Source organism: Botrytis byssoidea, assembly GCF_014898295.1.
Source record: "Botrytis byssoidea strain MUCL 94 chromosome Unknown BBYS_026, whole genome shotgun sequence".
NCBI lineage: Eukaryota > Fungi > Ascomycota > Leotiomycetes > Helotiales > Sclerotiniaceae > Botrytis > Botrytis byssoidea.
Window position 1 is genome coordinate 356576 of NW_024065867.1, and position 18501 is coordinate 375076.

At 41.1% G+C, this 18501-nt stretch overlaps 5 protein-coding genes across 5 annotated transcripts; 3 read left to right on the top strand and 2 right to left on the bottom strand.

The window, feature by feature from the left end:
• Window positions 1-388: 388 nt before the first annotated feature.
• On the bottom strand, window positions 389-2739 carry EAE97_010239 (uncharacterized protein; the record flags this gene model as incomplete). Its single annotated transcript, XM_038880754.1, has 2 exons — window positions 389-2208; window positions 2295-2739. The coding sequence occupies 2 exons, from the start codon at window positions 2737-2739 to the stop codon at window positions 389-391; spliced, it is 2265 nt and encodes a 754-aa protein (XP_038728464.1).
• A 1340-nt stretch (window positions 2740-4079) lies between these two features.
• On the top strand, window positions 4080-4913 carry EAE97_010240 (uncharacterized protein; the record flags this gene model as incomplete). The annotated part of the gene is made up of 3 exons (XM_038880755.1): window positions 4080-4217; window positions 4291-4656; window positions 4725-4913. The coding sequence occupies 3 exons, from the start codon at window positions 4080-4082 to the stop codon at window positions 4911-4913; spliced, it is 693 nt and encodes a 230-aa protein (XP_038728465.1).
• Window positions 4914-8630: 3717 nt separating this feature from the next.
• EAE97_010241 (uncharacterized protein) lies at window positions 8631-9151 on the top strand (the record flags this gene model as incomplete). Its single annotated transcript, XM_038880756.1, has 3 exons — window positions 8631-8664; window positions 8717-8747; window positions 8842-9151. 3 exons carry the CDS (start codon window positions 8631-8633, stop codon window positions 9149-9151), a joined length of 375 nt encoding a protein of 124 aa, XP_038728466.1.
• Window positions 9152-10411: 1260 nt separating this feature from the next.
• On the top strand, window positions 10412-11654 carry EAE97_010242 (uncharacterized protein; the record flags this gene model as incomplete). Its single annotated transcript, XM_038880757.1, has 4 exons — window positions 10412-10727; window positions 10778-10914; window positions 10963-11229; window positions 11283-11654. The coding sequence occupies 4 exons, from the start codon at window positions 10412-10414 to the stop codon at window positions 11652-11654; spliced, it is 1092 nt and encodes a 363-aa protein (XP_038728467.1).
• A 5422-nt stretch (window positions 11655-17076) lies between these two features.
• Window positions 17077-17865, bottom strand: EAE97_010243 (uncharacterized protein; the record flags this gene model as incomplete). Its single annotated transcript, XM_038880758.1, has 1 exon — window positions 17077-17865. One exon carries the CDS (start codon window positions 17863-17865, stop codon window positions 17077-17079), a length of 789 nt encoding a protein of 262 aa, XP_038728468.1.
• Between the last annotated feature and the right edge of the window lie 636 nt (window positions 17866-18501).

The window sequence follows — 18501 nt, forward strand, 5'->3', positions numbered from 1 at the left end:
TCGTGATACTAGATGCCATGATAGCGTTCACGCACTCCCAGAATCAATAACAGTACATTTAAAGAGTTTGGAGGTATAAAGTTATTTTTTAATTCATCAACTAATTTGAAGTTGAATGATTCATGCTATACATATCTCATTACTACCGTAAAACGTTTTCGTAAAATTGATTATTTTCACACAGCAACCGAAAGCAAGACAAGCAAATGCCTCAAGTCTCAAGAAAATAGGTAGGCCAGAAGAAATGACCACGAGTTCCGTCCGCCCATTTTTATGCAAAGACATATCTCATTTGCCCTTGAAACCGCTGAACCGATCCAACGCCAAAGCACCTTTTTAATGATCAAATACAAAAAGCCCATTTTGGAAGTTCTTCAGTGAACCAAGGTTACTTGCTTTCAGTATTTGTGAAACCGACCCAAGTCTTTCTCAAACATGGAACTTCTTCGTTGCGATTGTCATCAAACGGAAGGACCGCCTCTTTCCAGCCGACGGTATTCCATTGACGTCCATTCTTGACACGCTCCTCATCAGGTATTTTACTAGCGAGGGCTCTCTGTCTTCTCTTCTCGCGCTCCTCGATGACGGGATGCATGATCTTTCGTCGAAGTAAATGGGTTACATGACCGTGAATAACACCGATATTTCCAGTTTCTAATACATGTTTCAAGAGACTGAAAGGCAAGTTGAGTAACAACCTTGACAGTGTAAGAGTAATAGGATCCGATGAAGGGGAGCGAAGGCTCTCTTCAGTAGGGTGGTCGCCGAACTTAATAGAGCTCAATCGTGAGTTTGTGGGCCGGTGATCAGGTACATGCGGGATTCTAGAATTGAAATGAATGTCTGAGACTGTCGTATCCAATTCAAAGTTAGGAGGGAAGGACAGAATGATGAAGTTGATTATGTTGGAAATGATGATGTTGGCGCATGGAGTATAAGTACTTCGGCCCACTATATCGTTGACATCTGGATTTCCTGAGTTCCACGACGCATCAATACCTCCTTCAAGAGCGAATTCAAGAGCCTTTTCGACTGTGTCCCAGGTAATGAGTTGGCTCGCAATGCTGCAACCAGTCTTCCAAATTTGAGGAATTTGAAGAACAACTCCTGATGCTATGTAGCCAAGTGTGAAGTCGAAACGTTCAGTTGGGTTTAATGGCATGGGAGCTGATCCAATGTACGGAGCCGGAAAGCGGGACATTGCATCTAAGTCCAATACAGGTCCACCATATAGATATCGAACCGCCAATGAGAATGCATCAGATCGCAAGTAACGATCATCTGACTCAATCAAGATGTTCTGGGTAGGTAGAGGTGAATCACACTTTGCGCTAGCTCCAGGTGTAATGAGACCTTTCAAAACGAAACTGCGAGCCAAGATCAATCTATGGGCACTAATTCGAAGAGGAGCTGCTCGGTCATCAGAGTAGCGTAGCTCAAGAACGCAATCAGAAAACTCTGGTTGTGCGAATTGCTCACGAAGGTGAAACCAAAGATCTCGGCGGTTGCCGCCTGCCCATGGAATTTCTTCTTTGCGCGGGTAGCCGACGACGCCACGATAAGGTGGCGGTCCCATTGGTGGAAGTGGAGATGGATGATGTCCATAATAGGGGCCCAAACCGTTTTCCTGGTCCTGAATCGATGTTCGAAATCCATGGATGTTGTGCTTGTTAGCTGGATCAAAGCCGTTGAACCGAGGACTCTCAACGATTTGGGGACCAGTTGGGGAGTAACCTTCTTGTGAGACAAATGGTTGCATTTGTTTGCGAAGGAAGTCATCGGGTGGAGGGGCTTGAAAGCCGTCCTGGGGGTGGTAATATCCTGGAGGGAATGCTGGAGTCATTGGTGAAAACCCATTCGACATGTGGTGTTGATGGCCACCGTTTGAGAGATGAGGACCATGGCGCGCACCACCTTGCTGTGCGTAAGCATAAGGTGGAATGTTGCCAGCGCTCGAAGGGGGAGCTGGTGACGAATTATTGGAATCGGGATATCCGCCGAGGATCGGGTTCGAAACGCTGGTATGAGCGTGGTGCATTGGATGTTGACCATTGAACGCAACCTGCTGTGGAAATTGTGCAGATTCGGAGGACATCGTGGATTGATTGCTAGCTGGCACAAAGGGTGGAGGCAATTGATATGTTGATCTCGATGTGTTAGATTGGGTTTCGGATGGAGTAGAGTGCTTTTCCTCTTGAGAATTTTCTACTACAGAAAAGAGAAGATTTAGCGACAAGGACAATATTTTGGATTGGCAGAAATGGCGAGGCTGAAAGTGAATTCTCAAATCTCACCTTTTGCTTCATTCACATTGACCAAACTTTCCTCGCCCTCTCGCTCAGTAGAACCATGACCAGTAGAACCAGAACCAATCGTAACACCGCACTCAGTAGAGCTAAGTCCATCCAGCGATTCAAGAGTAGATGGTGTGTCGGCAACTGCTGCGGGAGCAGGCTTGGGGGACTCGTTTTTTGCCTTCAAAGCTTTGTCTTTTCGAAGAGGCTCATCCATATGCACGGCAGGTGTATCAATAGTTGAAATCGATGTAATGGGTACTTGGACTGCTGGAGCCGTCGAGGATGGGGGTGCGACTTCCTTCGCCTTGTCTCGAGTAGGTAATTCCTTCTGCTGTAGCTTACCATAGGAAAGAGGCAGAGCAGGAACAATGCCTCTCGGAACCGCAACTGCAGGCCTTGGACGATTCTGCATGACTTTTGACGCGCCGTTTGCTGGTGCCATGTTCGTAATATTTATTCAGTCGCAACAAGCTTTTCTACTTGAGCTTGAATTCACGACTGACGTCCCCAAGATTCAACAATGACCTCAAGCTGGTCATGTAGCATCTGGGGAGTCTTTCGTTGCTTGATGAAGCTTTTAAGGTGAGCGCAAGTGAAAGGACTTGCAGTTTGAAAAGAAGCTCAAGATACTGATTAAAGGTAACCAATTCTGCGGGGTGCGAAATAAATTTGTTTAAGCCTGGAGGCCTGATCTAGAATGGACTCTAACGTCTTTGAAAATAGTGTGGGTTTGAAAGGAGCTTGTACCTGGTTTCTCCGACGGACTTAAGAGGAAGCTCCCAGAAGAACAAACTCAAAAACTTGGTATGCTTTTAAGTTCGGACTCTAAAAACAAACACAAACAATCATCTATGATTTGATATATATCACATTATACATGAAATACTGCTGACCTAGTTATACCCATGTTTTCTTTCTCATATATACAATACTTTCCAAAAGCAGAAATAGTGTAGTAGATTCTACCTACATATAGACATTTCTCACGTGTTCCTGGTTCAGGACACAAGGTACTATTTTGCTATTCGGATCCAAGACGTTCACAGAGAAAGTTCTCTCACATACAATAGCACATCATGATATAAAATATGGAATGTTCTGAGATAGTTCTCCCCGACATACCTCAGGAGTCTTCTACCGCATGTCATGGAATTCACAACGCCCTCCATGAATGTTGATATGCTGGTGTACCATCACTGTCGTACTGGCAAGCAATTCTCAATCTTGGCTCACTGTGTGGGAGGTGATGTATTGAACAGGGCAACATATCAGTGGAAATCTCCCGCTATCTTCTAAGGCTGAAGATTGAGAAACTGCTTACCGCAAGTGGAGGCATTTTGGCATTTTCTTTGAAATATATTCACTATTTTAGTGCATTTCAGGTATTCATGAGAGGGGAGCTTGGGATTGCTAGGTACAATGCTCAACATAGCCATTGCTACGGATTGTATCTCTTCGGAAATGCAAATGACCACCTAAATTTCGAAAAAGTCGATCTCATTCCTAAGATTCAGACTTGAACTATTGTCCGATGATACTTGTATTCGCTAAGCCTCAGTCACAGCATTGAAGTTGATAGCCTATTGAATATTGCGCACGATCTACCTTGTTGGGTAGAAAGAGTGAATTTGGAGAAATATTGCATCCATATAGTTGACTTTCGCGCCAGATAATTTCTTCTCCTCTTGCCGACATACAAACAGTTTTCCCCCACCACCTCCAATCGCAACTCCATCATAACATCACCGCAATTCCCATACCGCAATTGCAGTTACTTTGACGATGAAATTTAAAGAAGAAGACTCGGCCATGTTAGGAGCTGAAGAAGAAAATCAAGCCGTGGCGGGAGTTAGAGAAGAATCTAGTGAAAATGTTTGGGAAGCTAGGTACTCGAACGTGCGGTTCAGCAAAAATATGACTGTAGGTGCTATCTTTTAATTTATTATAGCATATGACAAATACGATCATAACTCCATACTAACTTCATACACAGAGCGAGGAATTGTTGGAGAGTTTGAAAAGTTTGATAGGACCAGGAGCAGAGGATGAGAAAAAGCGAAGAGTGATTAAGTGGACCCAGACGGAGAAGGGTCGGAGAAAGGCTGCCGAAAGCCACGCTCGTAATAAGGAGAAGAAGATCGAAAAGATTAAAAGGTTCCAGATGCGGAGGGAAAGTAACATGGCGAAAAATGCGCAGAGGGCTGAACGTAGGGAGATTGCCGATGCCAAACATAGATGGGACGCAGAACATCCGGAAGAGGCAGCAAAGAGAAGAGAGAATAATAAAGGAGCGCGGAAGCGAGCAGCCCAGAAAGCAAAGAAGAGACTTCGAGCAGAATTTCAGAATGCCGGGGAGATGGTAAGGTTCATCTATGACATTACTCATTGAAGCCTGTGAGACGGATGTACTGATCACATAATGTATAGGGGCCGTCGACTGCAACAGATAGATACATGATGAAGTCGGACGCTGCGCGTGGTGTAGGAGAGGAGGCTGTCGAGGCTGATACTATGAACGCAGAGAAGATGGCTGGTGACGATTACGATGTTAACGCGATGAAGGGTTTAGATTTCTCTAAGAACTTAACATTCAGTCTAGCTATCAGGAAAAAATAAGCTTCACTTATTTTCAATGAAGAGATAGAGCATTTCTTTTTGCGTAAACTTTTTAAGACCAAATACGAATAAGTGAAATTTTACTCTATGATATTTCAAAATGACACCAAAGATTCACACATTCCCCCTATCTCCCCATCTTGAATTCATGTATAAACACTGAAACTTCTAAAAATATCAATAATCTAACAATGAAGAAGCTTTCGCTGCATATCTAGTAAATAATATGATCTTGTTCAAACAAGATCATGTAACATATATGCAATAACATAGCAGGCAAGTGCGCACTTTTATTGTATATCTCATCCTTCTACATGCTTTCCATAGTAAAACCTCACAAGAGCATGCCAAATCATGGAATAGCGTTTTGTAATGCGATGTGCAAATAAATAGGTATCTTTTCATTGTTTCAAGAAGTCATTGTGGTTCTTTCACTGTATTCTTGTGTGCAGTGGCTGATTTGTTAATCAAGTTCTTATTCATGCCCGCCATTGTCATTTTTCTTAGGGCCTTCGATTGCCTACTTGAGTGAGGTATAATTGCAAGGTGAAATAATCGAACTGTGATTGGTGTATAACTATTGAACCTCCCACTCATATCGACCGTAGAGACAAATCCCCAGGTTTTCTCCATATGCTCAGGATATCCTCCGCTATTTGTAAAAATGAGATGCCTATTATTTCATCCAAGATACCTACTTGCCTAGATTAAGATGCCTACCTGCCTACTACCTAAGTCAACTACCCCACTTTCCGACCACCCCCTCTTTTCGACCACCTCGAAAACCACACCGCTTTGAGTAATTATAAAATTTACACTTTGAATAACTCAACGATGCTTTAATCAATTAATTTGAAATTTTGATATTATCATAATTGTGATATGAAGAATAGATATATCAAAGAAGATATCGCAGAGGCTCTTAGAGCGATTACAAATGGAGCAAGTATACAAAGAGCTAGCTTGGATTATGGTGTTCCACATACCACACTTCACAATCGAATATATAATGGAGTTTCACATCAAAAAGGTGCTCAAATACTTCAAAAGTTATCTCCAATTCAGGAGAATCAACTAGTAGAATGGATATTAGTATAGGAAGCTCTTAGTACTAGCCCTATACATCATCAAATCAGAGAGATGGCAGAGCACCTCCTTATTGTACAAGAAGAGGATCCCTCACTTGGAAAGAAATGGATACATAGCTTTTTTCAAAGGCATCCTAATATTGGAACTAAGAAGCAATATCAAATCGATTCTGCACGAGTTTCAGGTGCTACATCTGATATTATTAAGAAGTGGTTCCGGAACCTCGCAATCCCTGAAATCAAGGCTATTAAGCCGGCCAATAGATGGAATATGGATGAAGCAGGTATAATGAAGGGTCAGGGTTTTAATGAACTAGTAGTAGGAAGCATTGATCGAAGATTTATTCAAAAAAAGCAATCTGGATCTCGAATTTGGACTTCTTTTATAGAATGCATTTCAGCTAATGGAAAAAGTATTACTCTTCTTGTAATATATAAGGGAAAATCAGTTCAACAACAATGGTTTCCAATCGATTTGATTCTATTTAAGGGTTGGAACTTTACTGCTATAGAAAATGGATGGACTATAGATGCTACAGCTTTAGAATGGCTGAAAAAGATCTATATCCCTCAAACTATCTCTATTCAGCCGGAAAATTCAAGACTTTTCATTTTGGATGGATACGGAAGCTATGAAACTACAGCATTTATGTTAGAATGCTTCAATAACAATATATATCTCTTATTTCTCCCACCACATATATCACATGTATTACAATCACTCGATTTATCTGTGTTCTCACCCCTAAAAAGTGTATATCGAATCGAACTTAATAAATTAAGTCTATTATCCGATTCCTCACCAATTGGAAAGCGCAATTTCCTTTCTTGCTATCAGAAGGCTAGAATAGAAGGTTTAACTATTCAAAATATCAAGTCTGGGTGGCAAGTTAGTAGTCTTTGGTCCAAAAATATGGCTAAACCTTTTATGAGTCGACTTTTGCTTGAAAATAGCAATAAAGAGGTTTTATCACTTAATCCTGAATCTGATGATGATCCTATTCTTCAATGGAATATACATTCATTGTTTATTCAATGGAAAACCCCTCAAAAAGGAGCCGATATCAGAAAATATAGAGATATAATGATTCAAGAGAAGGAGATCGATTTGCCAACACAAAGATTACTATTTCGCAAGATTATAAAAGGATTCGATGCTAAGGATTATAAACTCTTAGAGGCAGAGAATAAGATTAGAAAGCTAGAATATCAATTAGATGAAGTATTACCTAGAAAAAGGCGAAAGGTTGTGGTATCTTCAAATTCGAAGTTCGCAGGGATTAGAGCTATAAGGCGTATACAAATTGAAGCGGGAGATTGTGAAATTGAGGGAGATGATAGTTCTAGTGCTATAGAAAGTGATTCTACAGGCGATTTTATTGAAGTTCAATAGTTATTGAGTTATTAAAGTTTTAAGTGTAGATAATATGATTTTTTTAGGTGGTCGGAAACAGGGGGTGGTCGGAAAGTGGGGTAGTTGACTTACTACCTTACTTACGTCCCACCTACATACATACATACATACATACATACATACACCAATAATAAATCCCACCCAGTACCAGTTCTCTCATGCAGACAGTCTAGAGATAAGCCCTCCGCCCTTCTCAAATACAATGAAATACAATAACATAACACCTCACACTCCGACATGCAACAAAACACATCCTCGCATCTTTGTTCTCTTCTTTCTCCGTCTCATTGGTCCATTGCACATGCAATCGACTGTTTCTCTTCTGAATGAGGGATGGACGACTCCTGAATAGGCGAATACTTAGTGGGATTGGGCTTATCTTTGACATTATCACATCATGAGAGATAAGGATCGGGGAAGAGTGGAGCTATGATTACTAGGTAATGTAATATAAGCTCGAGGGAAAGTAACGGTTGGATATTTGTTAATACGTTTGAGCTTGTACTCCGTGCCAGAGGATACCCAGGTGGTATTCCGTCAACGCGTGTAAGGGTAGGTATTGGATATGTAATGATCCATGGACGAGACAATGGTTCCTGCACTTTGGTAGGTAAGAACTTAACTCGATCTTGTCGATGCTGCAGGAGAGAAATCAAAAATAGATTAGATCATAGAATTTTAGGTTTAGATACTCCGTTCATATATTTGTTATCCATGTTTGATTGATGAAAGGAAAGAAAGCTAATCAAGGAACGGAAACGGAGGAGACCCAAATAGGAGCCTAATTAAAGCACGTGTAGATAGCCTTGATGATTTCCAGTTTATTGAATGAAGTTTGAATGAAGTTTCGTCTGCTTACTCGACTTGTTTTTGTTCACTTCTGACGGAATATCTGGCGCAAACAATACTGCAACTGCTTGCTATATTTTCAAAGTAAGTGATGTTAGTTTTAAATTTATACCACGGCTCTCCTCCAAATCGTGAAAGAGAACGAACGAACTTTCATTAATGGCGTGGTGAGGTTTGTGATATGACCGATTGCGGGGTGTGAAGTGGGCTGAGATGGGACCAAGGATCCCTTTGCGCAATATTTATATTGCTCGGGATTCCCATTTCTTTGATCGCATAGTTAGTTCAATACTTACTTATCTATTGAGCGCAGACTCTTATATTTAAAGGAGAATAATCGCAAGAATAAATTTAAATATTATCACAATGGCCGAGCCTGAAGTTAGTCACGGTCGCGGAGGTATGTATTTCTTGAATGTCTACAGCAGAAGGAAATTCTAACGTCATAGCAGGCGCAGGAAATATTGGAGTCGATCCCACTCAGTATGCAACACCTTCCTTCTATCGCGAATATTTGAGCATTCGCAATCCAATATCAGGCGAAATTTATCGACAGATAAACTAATGGGCGCAATAGATATGTTGATGGCGAAATTGTCCGTCAAGGACCAGCAGGAGATCACGGCGATGGAGCATTCAGTGTCGGTCGCGGTGGGGCTGCAAATATCGGCTCACCTGGTCTCCCAGCTACCAAACGAAGCGATGCGGATAGTATCCCAGATGCTGCATTGAGGCCCAGCACCGATGGCGAGGTTGTGCATTTCGGACGAGGTGGAGAGGGCAATGTGGTTAATACGACCAAGCCGGGTGCACAACATCCGGTTGGATTGGCGGATAAGTTGAAGAATAAGTTGTTCAAGAAGAAGGCGCACTCTACTGAGAAATAAGTGGCTGAAGGAGAGGGTATTCTCTGAGATTGGTAGAATGGGTCTTGGCCCCATCTTGACCTAAGATTTGCAAGCTTCTTCGCCGGTTAGATTTGAGGGGACTTCATTAATAAATTTCGAAGTTGGGGAGAGGAGTTTTGACATTCTTCTGGGAGGATAAAATGATACCCGAGTAATGATTGACTTGTGGGATTGGATTGAGTCTTTTAATTTGTTTGTCTTTTAACATATGTTGTTTGTTTAAGAAAGTATTCCAATGATATATTCTGGTTTGCAATATATGCTGAGGGACCATGAAGCAGCAAACTGATCAATCGTTCGCACCGTCAACATGTGACTCGACTAGGTACCTAGGTAGATACCTGATGCTGACAGTATTATACATACTATACTATACATATTTGCTAGGTAGTTGAGCGGCATGGGAAACGTTTCCAATGATTCAAGAATATGGATTTGATAGCTCTGGCACGATATACTCCGTAGACATACAAGGGGACCTCGAGGCACAGCTACGTAATGTTGTCAAAGCTACGAGCATCATTGCTATCCATGGATATTTACATTGATTCCACTCTGAATTATTGATCGACCAATCAAAAAAGCAAATCTCGCAAAAATGGGCCAATGAGACCTGTAAAATCTGATGTGAACTTTGGCTGGCCAATGAAAATGGGTTGATCAGAGCTTTTTTAATTGTTGTGCGACACTTTATTTACACTTTCCATTTTGATAACCCTTCGATAAACACTTGACAGTCGGGAGAATTGTCAACCCGACTGTTTTGATTGAACTTTAAAGCTCGTCAACCACAACCAAAATCGTGACTATTACATAGAATTGTCGTAATCATTGACAGTTGTTTACTCAATTCCCGGACTTCGCGGTGAATCTCCTACCTTGACTTTATTGTGCCTAAAGGGGAGCAAGATCTTGATCGCGTATAATCTTCGTTCATTCTGAAGTACCTCGAAAGGTAGCTATTTTATTTCTTGAAAGCTTTGGTATCCTCTGCAATTACCTACCCACATCAAAAATTTGCAAACCCTCCTTGGTCAACCATTTATATTTACATTTACATGTACTTTGGATAAATATCATAACGTTTCCCAGTCTACCTCTGCCTCAAAACTTCTTACAGAAGCTGCATCTGCTTCGCAGTCAACTCGCACATCGACTTCACGTCCCCGCGCACGCGACTTTCCATCAATACTCGAGACTCACAAAACCATTTCTCGCGGCTACACTTCGCGGTTTATCATGGCGCCAAAACATGGCTTGAATGGCTCGAGTTCATCTTCGAATAAAAGAATGAAGACAGAGTCTTCCGAGCCAGGTTCTATATCCTCTCCTGCCGCTGTTCAAGAGGCGATATCCTTCGAGATTAAGATACCGCTTATGGATCTGGATAAAAAAGGAAAGGGGTCAAAACAAAATGCGGAACTGAGAGCACTGGCAGAGGAGCATATATCACCATTTCAAGGTTTCAATGCGCCGGAGGACGAACTTAATTACCATTATACTGTTGTGCCAAATACAGAGTGGGCGGCCATGAGGAAATATAACAACTTCATAAGTAAGTGTACTTCAAACATTAGCTATTGAACTTCCTCTAATTTGAAGCAGTCCAAAGCGATACTTATAAAAACAATCAATTCGTTTATGTGAAGGGCAAGACAGAAACAGGCACACAACCAAGGGACTTCTGGATAGCAAGGATATTACAGGTTAGAGCTAAAGATCCGCAGCATGTCTACGCCTTGGTAAATACTATTATCTTTGGGAAAAGACCTTGGACTGATTGGTATTAGGTTGCCTGGATGTATTGGCCGGAGGAACTACCAGCGACAGCCAAAGCTGCAGGCGAGACATCCGCAAGTTCAGGACGGAGGAAATACCACGGAAATTCAGAGCTTATTGCGAGCAATTATCTGGATGTCGTAGATGTATTGACCTTCGCAGGAAAGATAGATGTTGAACGTTTTTCTGAGGACCTGGATGATTATGCAGTATCTGATCCGGATCCCAGCAAGTTTTACTGGCGTCAGACATTCTGTCAAGCCACCCAGAGACTTTCGGTGAGTTTTATCTCTGTAAAGTAGACACATTTTAACTAATCATTTTCTTTCAGGACTTGCCCGTCTATTGTATTTGCAATGGTCACTATAATCCCGATAAACGCGAGTATGAGCATATTTGTGATAATGGAGATTGCCAAACTCTATATCATTCGGAGTGTTTGATTGAAGATGCCCTCATCAAGCGATATCACGAGGAGTACCCAAATGAAACTGCAACAAATGGAACAAAACCCAAAGATAAGAAGAACAAGAATGGGAAATCGAAACAGAAGATATACTCTAAGGAATTCAAAGGGGAATTCGCACATGATCAGGATGAGCAGACTCCACCAATGATCAAAATTACGGACAAGAGATCGACTCCGCATACGGTGATATTGCAGCGGGTTGCATGTCCAAAGTGTTCAACTCTATTCGAATAATCTCTTGTTTTTCGAGCTTTTGGTTCTAAATCACTATCACAGCTTATTTCCAATGCGAACTTTTATGATTTACGGCTACTTATACAACACAATCTAAAATGATCTCTCGAGATCATGCTTCTCGTGGAAGCAGATGCCCCTTGCATCTGCATCACCCCTTGCATCTGCATCACCCCTCCACAATCTAACACATATACGTACGATTTTCAATGTATTTGCACATACTTTACACCAATTTCATTTACAAAATTTAATTTCTGGTCATGGTTGTCTGGACATATCATTTTGTATTACTGGAAAAAGCGAGCTGGATGCTAGGTGAATCAAATAGCGGCGTCTCTGGAGATAGTGGATCGGGAACATACTTGTGCCCTCTAATACCCATTTTTATTTGATTTTGATCCTCAGGTAACTAATGGTTTCGATTTCTCTTTTGTTTTTGTGTGATATTTTTACTCGTTGGTATTTTGCAAGCGGTTTTTTCCATTTTGGGTCATGGCGATTGAGAGTGCGCAAACAACTTTTCTTAAATTGTCGAATGAATGGGGATAAAGTTATTGGAGATTGAGAAACGAGAGATTTGGGGAAACGGGAAGAGAGCATAAGTATAACGAGTAGTTCTAGTAAGATCATGCACTTGACTGGAGAGGCGTCCTAAATGGGCATGGTAAGGGAACGTTGATGCAACATCAGTAGAACTGTGACCTTTCGGAGGGTAGATGGTGTTTTCAGTGGCATATTCACTGAGGAATATAGGGGGAATTGGTGATTAGTATCAGAATTAAGAATAGACTATTCACAATACCTTATCATTATCAATCCTGGATGGCTATAACTTGAATATGATATGCGTATATTGAGTGTCTATCTCATTCTCGAAATTGAATCTTCCTCTGTATTTGTCACCTACTTCGTTTGAGAAATTTTTAACATCATTAGGATTATATAAGAGTAGCTATAGGGGATGTTATTTCTTAACCTTGTTCTCTCTCCTGTTCGTTATTTTCTTGATTTGCAGGTTGTAGTGTGTAGATGGTATAGTATATCTAGTGTAGTGTTATGTGGAATGTTCTTTAGGGAAGTTGAATCAGGGCAGGTTTTGGGAAGAGGGAGGTGGGAATATGAGAAGATAAGGAAATGAGGAGTATAGAATATAGGGGCATAAGGTGTCAGGTATGAGGTATGATTAGCGAGAAGATATCAAGAGGGAGGAAGAGAAGAGAAGAGAAGAGGATACTAAGTTGAAGAATAGGAACTGAACATTATAGATTATAGATTTATAAAGGAGATGTATGAATAGATATCTGGCTATTGATTATACAGAGTAAGAAGAGATGAGAAGTAAGAAGTACAATAACTGTTAGCTATCACCTAGCTAGCGGTATAGATAATTAAAATAGAGTACATACCCTCATCTCTTTTAAGGATATCACTTGAGAAAAGAAGAGGGTGAGGTAAAGATGTACAGGAGTTGAATAGATGGTTGGTTATATACATACACTTCCTCTATCCTCCCCCCCACCACTCCCAACACACAAATCCAACCCCCCTTCTCTAAACCCCCAACCCCAAATAAGAAACCCTCACCCACCCAACTACCCAACTACCTAAACACAAAATTCGAATAACCAAATAGCTAAACAGAAGTAAAAGTGAAAGTAGAAGTAAATCAGATGAGATTACATACTGTATACTATATACTACACAGTGCTGTATCTAGTATATAGATGATACTATAATACATAATGGACTATTACCTATACCTATCTATCTATACCTATTTAGGGTAGTTCTTGTACATATTTGTGTATTTGTATAAAGTAATGTCGAACTTCCTCTTTTTTAAGGGATTATAGATCATGTTGTAATAATTATCTTTTGATGTTTTCTATGGAGTGGTTTGTAAGTGTGATATGAATACAGTTATTGTGAAATAATACCTCCCCCCATTCCCTTCTCTGCACGCTTCATCTTGGCCAAGGAAAAACATGAATACTTCTTCAAGTCGTTCAGGAACATGAGTTTGTATGTTTATGGATTGATGTTCATTGAAGGGGAATAGTGAATATAGCGTGTATGAATATGAATAATGGAATATATTCGTAAGTTTGGTATTCCATCTATAGAATAACGTTAAACACAGCTAAACTAGGATACTTCAAGAAAAGGCTGGCATCATATTATGCATCGCCTACAGACCAGATAGCCACTTGACCACGTACACGGCACGACTTGAGGATAAACAACTTTGCTATCATCTGTACCGGTAGGTAACACCCAGCGAGCAGACCCGTCTGCCTATCCTTAATTGTTGAGCCAATCGACTTTGCAAGCAAAAGTGACATGCCAACCAACTATCATCGACCAGTTACAAGGGGCGCCGGCTCGTGTCATTGAGTGAAGGACGTCATGCCACCAATATAGCAGCAGTAACATCCATTCCCCAGCAAATCCCGAATTCTGCCATCGATGTTACCCTAGAATATGCCAGCACTCGAACCCCTCCTTCACATTCCCCCCAGAGATGCTCATTCACACCCTCTTAAGCCTCACAATACTCTTCTATTCTTCCAGCAGAAAATTAGCTTAAATCCTAGGAAAAAAGAGTCCATCCATCCTTCCCAAACCACCATCACAAACTTCCATAACGGAAAAAAAAAACTTCAGAACCCCACACTCAAAGCACCGTCAACGATCCCACACCGACCCCAATACCCGCTGCATATGACGATGCCACACGGATATCAGCGTGAGTGTTTTTGTTAGGGATGTCAACCTCATACGGCTCTTCCTAAAGATAATTTTGAGGGTATTGATCTCATCATTGTAGTTTTTCTTTGTGATGTTGGTTTGGTTGCTTGAGAGATAAAGAAAAGGTACTTACGGAGGAGAGTTGGGATATTGATGCGATGTATTGTTTGTGTTTCGAGATCGTTGTTTGCTGGCTTTATAATAAAGGAAAGATGTGTGAGTTGAGCTGCTCTGTTAGTGATGTATGTGAGACCCAATGAGGATGATAAATCGCAACATCTTGTCCATAAGTAATCAATCTCTCATAACCATTCGATCATTTTCCCTCTGGCTTCAATGGTATCTCGTTTTATCATATCCTCATCATCCTCTCTTTTTCAAACAGACAAGACATTATCACCAATACCCAGCATTGCACCGTAATGTTGTTGTTCAGTATTTGTTTCGTGGTGGTGTTATTAACATAATTTTCCCATTCCTACCACAAGATTTTTTTTTCTTAGCCTATTAGCTTTCCACGCTAAAACCACTAGCCTCAAGCTTCTAATCAATTACATAAGTGAGTCCCGTACAACCAATAACATTGCTTTATTAGTGGATACGCATGATTAGAATTTTTGTTGGATGTCTGAAGATGAGAGGTTGCACGAAGAAGAGAGGGAGGATGTACCAAAAAGCTGGATGTGCAAAGAAAGAGAGATGGATGCGTGCACTTGCGTCAAAAATTCAGATGTGCAACAAATGCAAGAATAATACAACTCTCGTGATCTTCACATACATACATACATGATTTTGCCATACGCAATCCTCCGTCGCCCATTCCTTTCCTCTTCTTCCGAGTGATAGATATCAAAGAATCGATATATATATATATAATACATACCCATCACTCACAAAATTACCCAGGCACCTAGGTAGACCCAACCCAGATCCTCCTAAACACCACATCCACATGCACAACCCCATGCAGCACTTCCGAGAATGCCCCATCCCTCGCCGTCGATCCAGCTTCCAGACTCATTCGTTTATGCATCCCAAACATCCGCCGTTTCAAGTACCTGTCTAGGTAGTGAAAGCTTCTCCGTTCTTCCTCTTCCCGTACGCTCATCTGAACTAAGCTCCGCTTATCTCATCTCATCTGAGAGATGTTAATGATCTCATTCTAAGCTGTGTTGCGTTGAAGGGAATTAGGTGGACAGCTGGGTACCTAGGTACATCACATCACACTACCAAACATCTAAAAACATGACCAAAAAAAAAGAAAACTTTATCTGATCGCATCATATATCACACATCCATAACACCACAACTCTAATCCAGCCTCCAGCCTCCAAACCATTACTCTCATCCCAAGTCCCCAAGTACCTACCTTCCCAAGCATCATACCTACCTCCCCACAATTCCCTCCCAAACTCCATCCCTCCCAAACACCTAAACCCAAACCTAAGATACTTAGACCGAGATATAAATAAATCAATCACCATACAATGAAATCACCAAACAACCAGATCACTAAATCACATCACCCCAGTCTCCCAGTCTCCCAGTCTCCCAATCTCCAATCAAAATCTCCCATCAAACCTCCAGGAACACCATCAATGCCGTCCACGGATGTATCATGTATCATGTATGAGTTATATGATCATCCGAGGTATCTTCCGAGGTACCAGGTATGCTCCCTAGGAAAAGAAACAAGAAAAAGAAGAAAAATCCAAGACTTACATGCGTAATATAATATCGGCACTTACTTTCAAATTTTCGAGTACCGTATGCGTATGTCAGGATGTCAGGATGTTAAGATGTCAGGATGTCAGGATGTTAAGATGTTAAGATATGATATACGCATAAACAATCGATATATCGTATAGAGGTATATGAATTAGTATGTGAGAATATTTATAAACCTATATATATACCAGGTAATGAAAGATCATCACAATGTTTCTCTAGATTTGGGGGTTGAAACGTGTAGATTCTATTCATACCAATAGTGAGTACTTAGTAGGTATATCAGATGGAAACATCAATATCAATATCAAACATCCATATCCTCCATACAAGAAAATTCCATTCACACAAATCACAAGGTGTCAACACAATTTTCCCAAGGATCTTGATAAAACATTGCTGTCTTTATGTTTGGTCTGTCCTTTATTTAGTAACTAGCAATTAAAGGTTCAGTTTAACCCCATCCACATCCTCCTTCATTTTTCCTTCATCTCTCTTCCCTTTCAAAATACACGAGGCACTATTTCCCAGTACCTTCAAATCCTATCCAGATCAACGCATTAATATCCTACGATATCTTCAAAAAGAGAGTGTGTGGTAGATAAAGAACAATCAATGAAAATAGACCCAAGAGAGTGTGTCGGAGTTTGCCCTAAAAGAAAAACTCCGGGATATAGCCAATCCATGAATATCGAGCGACCAATCGAACATCTTTCCCTCCTATCCTGTCCCCTTAAAAAGAAAATTCCAGGCCGTAATAAACTCCTCCTCCACCGGGTTTTCCATGACAGTCAAAAGAAACGTAATGTAAAGATTATGTGAAACAATCATGAAAGGAACGTAAAGAAAGTTCGTCAAGTGACGAGTGGTTGTAAAATATGTACATCGAAATTTTAAGAGTAGCGTAAAGCCGTAGAATAAAGAGAAGCCTGCCTCATTCATTCTAGATCCATACTGGTCCTATGGTAGGTTTGACTTCGCCAAAAGCACTCATAAATAGCCCTTGTATTTCGCTCATGTAGTCTTCGGCTCTGAATTTGAACAATCCTCTTGATATCAACTCTTGTTCTTCCTCATCGACAACAGCCAAAGTTTCCTTGGTGATGCCATATTCTTCAGCAATCTCAGAAACCTGGGCGAGTTCTTTGCCGAAAGGATGTGGTTCAAGTGCAACTGCTTCCTGAACATTTGGTGAGAACATTTGCATTGTTGATCGAACAGTGGCAGAGCTCTTTGGTGACGACATTCTTGCAACAGAGTTTTTGCGAGACATGATTTCGTGGTTCTTCTTGGTATGTGAAGGAGCTCTGCTTGGAATACCAGGTGTTTCATCACCAGATGCAATCTCAATCGACTTTTTGCCAAAGTTGAATGCCGAAAGATGATCTCCGGCTGGAGTTATTGGCGAACGGGATTCAATTGATAATGTATCGGCGGAAGTCAAACTCGTCGAGCTAGTCATTCGCGAGGTATCTGACTCTTCTCCTGAATGAGTTGATGCCGTGCTGCTTGATGCGATTCGTTTACTGGCATCCTTTGGGTAGAGATCTGGTGCATTGTACGACAACATATTGGTTGTAGAGAGAAGTTCCGTTGGGGCCGAAATCTGTGCACGCTTGATAGTACCATGAGCGAACTTTGGCGTTACGGGTCGTTGAGCAGTTGGTGAAGGAGCGGCGACATCGAGCTGCTTCTTTGCCCTCCTAGTTGTAAATGCGCGTGCGAGAGACATATTTGCTGATATGGAAGATTCGGGATTTGTCTTCCGGATAAGATCAACTACTTGCTGGAGGTGATATGGTGGGGGTATTATATTATCCCCGGTAAGATATTCCGGATTAGATCTCCCGACGGGTAATCTTTATCAGTGCAGGAGGTTGATTGAGCAAGATTGGTAGTTGATCAGGTGTTTCCTGCAGGTGAGCTTCTGGAATATTTCTGGTTGGACAAGAAATCTTCTCTGAAGCTTTGAAGGACAAAAAGCTTTACTGTTGTCTGTCGCACGACTATGGTCTCTTTTGTAGGAATGACCTTGATTTTGAAGGAATGACTCTGTGACGCAAATCTAAGATCGAGGCGGGCCGATATAGAAAAAGTGACTCCTTAGGGGTACCTAGGTACTGTTGATTTTGATTTGATGCGTTGAAGTGAATATATGTATATGTACTGATAACCTTGATCTGTTGTGATGATGTGTAATAGCAAAGGAGAAGTGAATATGTATCTGATAGACACGTCTCTTCCGTGGGATACAAAAATGAATGTTGGAAGTTGAAAAAGTTAATTCAATATTCCTGAGCGTGTCAAATGATCGAGGTTGCTCGAAAGGGAGGGATCGTGGGATATGTGAATTTCTTGTTTGTCGATA